The sequence below is a fragment of the Meleagris gallopavo genome, chromosome 5 (assembly GCF_000146605.3).
Source record: "Meleagris gallopavo isolate NT-WF06-2002-E0010 breed Aviagen turkey brand Nicholas breeding stock chromosome 5, Turkey_5.1, whole genome shotgun sequence".
Classification (NCBI taxonomy): domain Eukaryota; kingdom Metazoa; phylum Chordata; class Aves; order Galliformes; family Phasianidae; genus Meleagris; species Meleagris gallopavo.
The window spans coordinates 5,137,087-5,147,321 of NC_015015.2; the positions used below are offsets into that span (position 1 = coordinate 5,137,087).

The 10,235-nt window shown below is 43.7% G+C and overlaps 1 protein-coding gene across 3 annotated transcripts; it reads left to right on the forward strand.

The window, feature by feature from the left end:
• Positions 1–318: 318 nt before the first annotated feature.
• On the forward strand, positions 319–8,485 carry LOC104910957 (1-phosphatidylinositol 4,5-bisphosphate phosphodiesterase beta-2-like). 3 transcript variants are annotated; one of them, XR_793526.3, is made up of 8 exons: positions 320–560; positions 759–927; positions 1,287–1,363; positions 2,896–2,991; positions 4,061–4,118; positions 4,588–4,674; positions 5,540–6,338; positions 8,010–8,481. XR_793526.3 is itself a non-coding variant. In XM_019615304.2 (7 exons), exons 1-7 carry the CDS (start codon positions 385–387, stop codon positions 8,076–8,078), a joined length of 732 nt encoding a protein of 243 aa, XP_019470849.1. In that variant the 5' UTR covers positions 319–384; the 3' UTR covers positions 8,079–8,485. The 3 variants fall into 3 exon arrangements, 2 of the variants coding, with proteins under 2 accessions (XP_019470849.1, XP_010709145.1); XM_019615304.2 differs by lacking the exon at positions 5,540–6,338 and having other exon boundaries at positions 319–560; positions 8,010–8,485; XM_010710843.3 differs by lacking the exon at positions 8,010–8,481 and having other exon boundaries at positions 5,540–7,336.
• Positions 8,486–10,235: the final 1,750 nt, after the last annotated feature.

Sequence of the window (10,235 nt, forward strand, 5' to 3'; positions counted from 1 at the left end):
AAAAAAAAAGTCATGAAATAACAAAGCTCTTCCCTTCTAATTAGAGCTGCCAGCTAGCTTAGTGCTTGGGCTGCCTTTGGGATGCTTACGACTGTGGTAAAGGAGGCAAGACCTGAGAAGGACGTAAGGGTACATTACTCCATTGTGTTCCTCTGGGACAAAATACCAAAAGGCAATTCTTCTGGCTGTTCTCAAGGCAGGCAGCCAGCAGGTGGGGAGCTGAACTGGATGGATGCAATGCTGAAAAGAGAGAGGGAAAGCTGCATGAAGGCAGCATTAGAAAAAAAAAATCTCTGACCCCAAGAGGCATCACAGCAGGGTGAGAAAACAGCCTCTGTTTGTATTGCAGAGCCTCAGACAGCCAGCCTTGCAGAACTGCAGCAGATGAAGCTGTTCCTGAAGCTGCTGAAGAAGCAGGAGAAAGAGCTGAAGGAGCTGGAGCGGAAGGGAAGTAAACGGAGAGAAGAGTTGCTACAGAAATACTCTGTTCTCTTTTTGGAACCTGTCTACCCCAGAGGCAAAAAAAGATCCATGCACTCCAGGAAAACCCAGAAGAAGAGGTAAATATGGCAAAGGGTCCTCTGGCCTGTGGAGCACTTCCTCAGACCAAAGCATAGGGATTTCTCAGATGAACAAAGGCAAGCAATGCGGTGCAGGCCTCTGTGTCTCACTGAGTCACTTGGCTGTTGGGTGAATGGGATGGTCAACAGGGAATAAGCATCCCTAAAAGCAACACAGCTGCTGTATGTGTTCTGCAGGAGTTTGACGACAGGTGATGTTGGTACCTGCATGCAACCTGTAGAAATGGCAGAAAAGCTTGATAGCCAAGTTGTGGAACTGAAAGAGAGGCTGGAGATGGAGCTTATCCACCTGGGGGAAGAATACCATGATGGAATTCGAAGAAGGAAAGAGCAGCATGCCACAGAGGTAAGGACTGCATGTGCCAACCAAAAACTGTTGTTTTTGAAACAACAGTGAAAGCCCCTGCAGGGACAGCTTGAAAAGCAAGTTTTTCACTGAACTATGAGCTCAGAATAATGGCCATGGGGCAGAGAAGCTCTCAGAGCAATTGTCAGGTCCATAGAAGGTACCTGAAAGAATACTGATAGTGATGTTTGCTTGTCAGAAGCTACAAAATTGAGGCCCATCCTGGTGAATTAGCCGGCCCTAGGACTTCAGTGCAGGAGCGGATAAAGCTGAACCTGGTGGCAATTAGGTACTGACAGTGCACTGTGTGTCTCATCTTGGTCTGTTTGGTTTTAATATTGTTTTCATCCCTTCAACAGCAAACGGCCAAGATTACAGAGCTAGCCAGAGAGAAGCAGATAGCTGAGCTGAAGGCACTGAAGGAGTCATCAGAAAGGTAAACTCAGCATTTGAACAGCAGAGTAATAATGAATTAGTTTGGGTAGCATTTCCTGTTAGATTGCAGAGCACTGTGCTACAGCGAGTGAGTGAATGCCAGAGAAGAGAAATATTTGGTGATAAATTGAGGCATAGCAATGTGACGAGATGTCTCATAGTCACACAGTGAGAGTGTTGGGAACACCTCAAGGCCTCCAGTGCAGTGCACCTGCCGTGAGAACCACAGATAATAGTGCTTGAGATGCAGCAAGTAGCTTTGACTGAGTAATTCAGAAAGATAGGGAGCAAGACTACTAGTCACTGTCTGTCACCACTGTGTGCTGTAGCCAGTACATCAGATAATCTCTCCCAGGGACTGATTGGTTCAGTCTAAGTGCAATCTTGGCTCCAGCACTTGAATAAACTAGCAGAATCAATTTGCTAATTTCTAGTTGGGCATATATCCATCTGTTCTTGCAGTCACACTATTCTGAAGATAAAATCCCTGCTCATTCCTCTTTACCTCTTTAGCCTTTAGTTGCCAAGTCAGGTGAAACTTCTTTCTGTGTCCTCCATCAGGAATGATTCTCAGTTTCCCTTAGCTGCTGATCGCATTCAGACAAGACTAAGAAAACAGGTTGACCAGTTAGGTAATGGTTTTCTAACAGAATGTAATTTAGTTGAGTCACACCTACAGCTGTCTGTGAGGAGCTCTGGAAACATTCAGAGATCTTGAGCAACCTGCAGTAAGATGGCTATGGGGGTCAAGACAGAAATGTCAGCATCATCTCCAGATAAATCTCCATAGTAATTTATGTAAAAAAAGAAAAAATAAGTAGGACCGTGAGCTTGAAGAACAAAAGATTGAGGAGGATGTGTCAGAAATATGTAATATCATGAATGCCATGGAGAAGAATGGGGAAGTGATTACTGTTTCTTATGAGAGGAGAAATTCTCAGGGAGTACTTCTTGCACACAGTGTATAATTGCTGTTCTTTGCCTCTCAGAGCAAGGAGCAATGCAGTCCAAAAGTGGAGCTAAACTCCAAGGTACGAGTGACACTTAGGAAGACAAATGCATAGAAGCTGGAGAACAGACTGGAAACTAGAATGGTGTAAAACAGAAGAACTACCCTAAAGTTGTTCTCTTTCTTACACTTCTCTTAAGCAGATCTTCCTTCCACTTATAGTCTCTCACGTCCTATAGTTGATGCACCTTTCTGCCTGCCTCAGGTATTCTTTTCTGTACACACAGGTAGTTCCTTCTCTCTGATAATTCAGCAGTCTAAGTACCTTCAGCATGTCTCAAGCTACTCCAGAGGAAACCAAATTTAGGTTTACAATATAATGAATATAACATTCATTTTTCCCTGTTCCTTTGTTAAGAGTCACTTAAAAAAAGAGTTACAGGATTTTAAATATACTTAAGACTTTCTGCCTCACAAGCACTCTGCTTTTCTGCACAGTGGTACACTCCAGAGAACATGTGGAGGGCTGACATCACTGGTCTGTAAGCATCCTTGTCTCTCTTTGCACACTTTTCTCTCCACAGCAACATTAAAGACATTAAGAAGAAGCTGGAGGCGAAACGATTAGACAGAATCCAAGTCATGATGAGGAGTACTAGCGACAAGGCTGCTCAGGAGAGGTACTGGGGTGGATGTTACTAGGTTTTATCTCTTTGGCATGCTAGCTGTGCTGCTCCAGGCAGGGAACAGCACTACTCCATAGTCACTGTCACCATCAGGGATACTTTGGAAAGCAATCAAAGAAGCAGCGGCAGAGCTCCTGTGGTCAGAGGAGAGAAGCTGGCCTATTTTCACTTCAAGCACTGCATTCTTTTTTCAGTGCAGTCCAGCACAAAGTGAAGCCAAACATCTGCCCCCTAACTGCAGTGATAGTGACGTTCCTGCAGGCTCTGCTGACACTGGCTTCTGGAGCTTTCTCCCTAGGCTTAATTTATGTACAGCAGTCAGCAAGATCTGTGTCACTTAGTGCACTTGTGAATAATCTGAGAGCACAGCATCAAAGATATCTGCAGGGATTAGGAGCTCATATGAAAATGCAGAGGAAGGTCATTACAATGGAGAAATGATACCTTGAAGACAATCCTCCCTATGGCCATTGTCTCTTTGGTTCTGTTGCCTCTCAGCTTCTTGCCAGAGTGACAATGTTCCTTCCAGCCAGTTCAGCAGAAGTCTGGGTGCACTTCTAAATCCTTCCCATCTGCCCTCATGCCTTACTGAGTATTTTACCAAGAAGAACCAAAGTCTTCCTGAGCCTCAGTAGAATCTGTGATAAATTTCAGCAGGTTGTGATTGGGAATATAATGGCTGCATCCTTCCTTGACATTCATTTAGTTACAAAAATAATATTCTGCTGCTGCTCTTGTGTACTCAAGTACTGCTTGATATGAATCAATTCTAAAAGCTCCATGTGTTCAAGTATATAGAAGAGGGTACACTGCCTCTTCTGCTTCCTACTCACAGCAAGGTCCTTTTGCTGCCTGCTTAGTTGGAAGAAAAAAAAGAATTCTGCATCCAATTGTTTGGCTTACATATCTGTTAAATTTGAATGGTGTTTATTTACCCTTTCCTAAAATTACAGAAACCTCAATATGAGAGGACACAACAGGAGTGTAACATACCACCAGCAGTCCTGTCCTGCTGTATTATAGGTTTTATTTATATATGTGTGTATATGTATTTCTTTTGCAGGTTGAAGAAAGAAATTAATAACTCTCACATCCAGGAAGTGGTCCAAACAATCAAACTGGTAAGTTCTGCTGTAGCAATCTGTTCTGTGCAAAGTGGGGGTGTCTCGTGTACAGCATCAGCATGTGCCAGGGGGGAGTGTGAGCTCTCTGAGCTGCTTAAATCCCGTTAAGCTGTTGCTGTATTGAGGACTGAGTGCTTACTTCATGCAGCTAAAGCACAGTTGCAGACAGTTACTACCCTTAGTAAGATCCTGCTGCTCCAACACAGTTTGGCCAGTCCACCCAGCTGGTTCCAGTGCCAAAAGACCAGAGTATTTTGAATTTCTAATTCAAGTGGTGAGATTTTCTAAGCAATACTATTTAGCAGCATAACTCCATGTCTGTTTAGCAGTGTGCAAAATGCTGCTCTCCAGCAACCCCTCTGTGGCATGTACTTTATACCCCTCTATTTGCTGTTATAAACATTTTTTTAATGAAAACTTCTGTAAATTTGATTATTATTTTTTTTTTTATTTGTTCTTTTTAAAGCTGACAGAAAAGACAGCCAGGTATCAGCAGAAGCTGGAAGAGAAACAGGCAGAGAATCTGAGAGCAATTCAAGAGAAAGAAGGCCAGGTAAAGGCATAGATAATGAATCTTAGAATCATAGAATCACAAGGTAGGAAACAACCTGTAAGATCATCTAGTCCAACCGTCTTCTCATTACCACTGCTACCACAAGCACTAAACCAGATCTCACAGCTCCTCATCCAGGCGCCTCTTGAACACTGCCAGGGACGGTGACTCCACCACCTCCCTGGGCAGCCATTCCAGTGCCTGACCACTCTCTGAGAGAAAAAGATTTTCCTCATGTCTAACCTAAACCTCCTCTGGTACACCTTGTGGCCATTTGCCCGGGAATGCTTGGGTTCACTGCTGCTACTCACTACTGTAGTTCCACAGCACCATGGCTCAGTCTTCCTCCTGTATTCTTTGATTAGAGCTGCACGTGTGCGCGCACACACACACACGCACACTCACTCCTCAGTATGCTGAGGAAATGAATGGCTGTGAAAGTGGCTCTACAGAGCCTGCAGCAAGCTGATGCAGGGATGCTGCACTCCTACAGTCCCTGGGCTGGTAGTAGCCTTTATCTAATTACAGAAAGCCCCCTACATTTAAAATGGGACGGAACTGTGTCTTTAGCAGAGGTGAGTGTCCTCCCCTAGCTCCTCAGACTCTCAAACCATGTTCATGTATCCTCAAGGCTCTGCCAAACTGTGGTGCAAATCAGAACAGTGCAGCCTTCCTCTCCCCTTCCTCTGCATGGAAGACAAAGATTGCCCAAGAGATGGAGATATGTCATTCAGTGAGACCAAAACTGTGAAGTGCTAACACTGCATCAGAGTGGTCTCTCTTAGAGCAGGTTTTTATACTGTTTTGAGCCTGAATTCTGCTTAGCCTCAATATCTGGAGAATGACTGGAGGGCTCTGTTTGCAGCTCCAACAGGAGGCAGTGGCAGAATACGAGGAGAAATTGAAAACTCTGACTGTGGAGGTGCAGGAGGTGGTAAAGAACTATATGAAAGAAGTCTTTCCTGATGGGCCAGAGATTCAAAAGGAAGCAGTTCTGAGCATTCCTGTAGAAGAACAAGGTTCTACAAACCAACTGGAAGAGAAGATCCCAGGGGCAGAGGTGCCAAGACTGACAGCAGCTACGACTGAGCCTCCAGGAGCTGAAACAGACATCAATATTGAGGAAAGCATACTGTGAGCAATGCTTCCCTTGCTGTTCCACTTCAGACATGTTTATGGACATGTGTAGTGATGTTAAAGACCAGCTTGACAAACTACTCTCTCTTTCCATGCTGGATAACTCCTGAAATCCTTCAGGAATTTACTACTTTGTCATTCTAGGAATTGGAAACAGTCTGAGGAGCTCACCTTCAGCGAGTACTTCACTCTCCTTAGCACTAAGGTGTATTTCACCAGTGGAGCTGAAGACAAGCTGGTTGTTGACACTGACAACAGCATCTACATTAATATTTTGGCCTGGGTTCAGTTGCCAGTTTTCAAAGCAAGATCCCTCATTGCCCATTATGTTCACATCATAGCAATCTCAGAACTAGATCCCTCTAAACAAAACATAACTCTCCAACAGTTCACTGACAGTGCTCAACCAGCTGAGAGCCAGCCTGGAAAAAAGCCCCTGAACTGCATGCAGTGGAAGTGCCAGAGGCTCAGGAGAAACTGTTGCTCCCGAAAGTGGCATTCCACTTGGCAACAGTACCTTCTAACAGGTAACTACCTACTACAGCCCCTTTGTAGGAGGAAATGTCAGTTTTAATCTCCTATCTTTTTGTTTCTTAGCATGCCACTTCCTTGCACAACCAGTGGGGGCCTCCTAGTTGTTTTTTTCTTCCCCCACAGTAAGATGAGGATAGTTTTCAGTACACTGCTATAAAATATAAAACAGCATTTCTTTCTGTGGAAATGTGCATTGCCAGCATGTTTTTTTCTTTCTTTTCAATCTCCTCTTATCCCAGAGGCTGATTCTCACTCCCAATTTTGACTTTACCACTTTGGTATGCCTTCAGGCAAGTTCTTAGATCTGGATCCAGTATCTCCTAAGACCCTTCAGGTCTTCAGCAGGCTCACTGGACAATTACAAGGCACACTATGAGGAGCCTAAGAGTCTTAGCATGGGTTCCTACTATCACAAACACACTTGGAGATTCTCTACTACCATAATTAGATACTTAGAGAACATCACTGCAACTTTTGCCCATGAAGCTAAATTAGCTACATGCTACGTAGTATAGCAACCTTTACCAAAATCTCTAAGCTGCTTGAAAATAATTATGTTGCTCAAACAAAGAGCCAGACAGTTATATTGCCCGTAAGAGTATCTTGCACAGAAAGCTGAGCACAGAAAACACATTGCATCTATTCAGTAGCAGAAAGAACAGCAGATCTCTGAAGCTTCCTTTACTTGCTGCCATCCCTGTTAATGAATAACAGTGGGCTCAACAGTGATGAGGACAGTCTGCTCCTGGGAAAGCCCAATTCCTGGAGTGTAAGACAACACACTACTTCTGTTTGAAGGTGTAGTGGTCACACCTTTCTCCAAAGCCTCAGTCACTTCCCATTTCTCCATGAATTACAGCCACCTCCTGCTAATAACAGTTTCCCCCCTTTGGTGACACAAATAAGTCTTGTTCCACAAGAAAACTGCCCATGACTTGAAAGACAAATGGTTCTCAGCCTCTTTTAGCCCTAGCAGATACCTGCTACTGTCTGTCTTCACTCACACAAAACCTTCCAGCAGAACATGCACGGAGGGCCAAGTTCCCAATATGTTGGCTTTGTCTTGCAACAGAAAAAAAGGGCACATTCCTCTTAGCCATCTTTACACTTCTGCTTTCTAAGACAACAAAGCCTTATTTTGTGAATGCAAAACTTACATTACAGTCCCCTACCTCCACTCATACTTTTTCTCACCTGTGTTATGACTTTGTGCACTGAACAGCTTTGGCACAGTGAGTTCTCATTCATCCAGAAGGAAGGAACTGGAAACATATGGTCCAACTCTTTTCCTAGCACCATGTAAGACAGACCTTGCTTATGGATCCTAAAAAAGCAAGAAATAGCAATACTTCAGTACAGAACAGAACAGGCCTTCCTCCTATCAAATCCTGTATGTATGTCTTAACATCAGCAACTACAGCCCCTTGCTTTAATGTACCTGTTTGGGCACCACAGAGCTGCAGAGGGTGGAGTATCTTTAAACCCAGCTGTGGCAGATAAACATGTGAGAATACAGCCTGCAAAGCTGTTCTTTTTAGTGAAACCTTTGCCCTTAAATTGAGACCATGTGCTCCTGACTGCAGCAAGAGTTTTTCTCCCCTCCCTAGAATGTGCCACTGCAGTATCACCTATTAGTCTTCCCCACCCCTTGACTTGTTCTTCAGGTTTCTGTCTTTTCTGGAAAAGTGAGCTCAATCGTGGTGAACCTACAGCATGCAGTGGTTGTCACATGAGAGCTGTTACACCTCGAAACTGCACTGGGGAATGCATCGTGAAGTGCTGCTATAAAAACCAGCTCAAGTAGGTATGAGATGAGATGTTTCAAACCTGGTCTGGCATGCAGGAAGAGACCATACCTCCCTGTGATGTTAACTTCGTACTGGAATAGTGTATTGTACATTGCTGATGTATTTATTTTCTAAAATAATAAAACACTGCTTACCAAAAAAAGAAAAAGGATTACCTTCTTTACTTCCTGTATCGAGGTTAGTGGATATGGGTTCAAGTCCCACATGTTACCCAACATACGCACAGACTGTAAAAGTATGCACAGATCTCAAATTCAGCTTCTTCAGTTCCTAAATATGCCATCACTCCCAAGCAGAACATCATTCTCTTGACAGCCTTTAGACAACAAATTGGTTTGAGGAAGCAAGGGCTGAAATAATGCCAAAGTGCTCTTTGTGAAGCTGTAAGGGTGTGGACATTGAAAACAAAAAAATCACAGCTCAGCTAGACTGCGATGCAGACCTAAGAAAATTCAGCAGATTGGACTCGTGTTATTAATACCCTGAGGAAGAAAACTCACCACGATGACTCGTACCCTCATACCACATCAGTCTCCATTGTGCAACTCTTCTGCTATTAAAGCACTAGCACAGCTTTATCAGGCGTACTATGCAGAAGTGCATGAAAAACAGGTGGTTCTTCCTTCAGAACTCAGACATCTTGGAAGATTTCTCCATATAACTGTGTAGCTCTGCCTGTGATTTCCCTTACCATAGGATACTTGTTGGCTCACTTTCCCACATAGTCAAGATTTACTGCTTCCCATTACCCCCACTTTACAGATAAGGGCCTGAGGCACAGCGCAACAATTTCTCTGAGCTACATGGAGAAGAAGCATGGGATTCCTCTCACCACACTGAGAAATCTTAAAAGTTGGGAGCCTCAGCTCATCCAGAGCCCTTCTGTAATCAATGGTTAAAAGATAGGGGCCTCTAGAGGAAGATTCCTCCCATTCTGAAATGAATGAGATACTAAGCAGCTGCAGCTGTGAGCACAGAGCACTGTTTGATGAGGACAGGCACCATTATATATACATAAGTGCAACTGAGAGATGACAGCAGACGCAGGCTCCCAGTTTGATTTAGCAAATTGTTCATCTCCATTCCACCTGCCAGCTTCAAAGGCCTATGCACGCCGATTGCCAGGGCTGAGACAGCACAGGAAGGCACCGTGTCTGCAAGGCTGGCAGAAAGGAAAAGATAAAGCAACATTTGGGGGAAACATGACACAAAACAACAGAGAACCCTGAGATACAAACATAACTTTGTTGGAAGCCGATAGGAGAAGATATTCGGGAAAAAAAACAACACAAAACCAACATCTCAAAGCATAAATTACCCACTGAGTAGGCTATGAGCTGTTTCGAGCATTTTGTAATGTACTTAGATATCGATTAACACATGAGAAAGCTGGCTACAGAACATCACTGCAATGCAAATCTAAAAACTTGCTTTGCTTATCAGAGTTCTCCTGGCTGGCTGTGCTGCTCTTGGGAGGGAACTGGGAAGGCCCTGGAGACAGCTTCGATTTTCATAGAAATCACAGGTCTGTCTTAGGATTTGTATTCCATTGGGTGGACTCATCTTAGTAACTGTACAGAGAGAAGCACGTGAATCAGTACTGAGAGGAAGATGGATACTTCTGCATTCTTCACAAACACGATGATAGAAGCAAACTTTGAGCTAGTTTATTAAACTGAAGCAGAACCAAGGGTAGATATAGTAGTTAGGGACATGGTTTAGTGGACAATAGTGGTGGTGGAAGGATGGTTGGACAAGATGATCTAGAGGTCTTTTCCAACCTTAATTATTCTATGATTCTATGAGGTTTAACAGTTTTCTAAGACACTTGAATCCAAGGGTCCTTCCTTCACTGTGTTTAGACAGATTTAGGCTGAAGGAGAAATGACATTAAAGCCTAACCCTATCATTTTTCACTCCAATAAATGCATGTGTCAGAACCCAGGCCTTCTGCTACGGTCTTTACCTGTTTTAAAAGCCACACAGCCACAGAATAGATAAGTTACACCAGACTTTGAGGTGCACATTCTTCTTCCCTTACAACTCTGAACTATAGACACATTTTAAAGCATCTCAGCAATG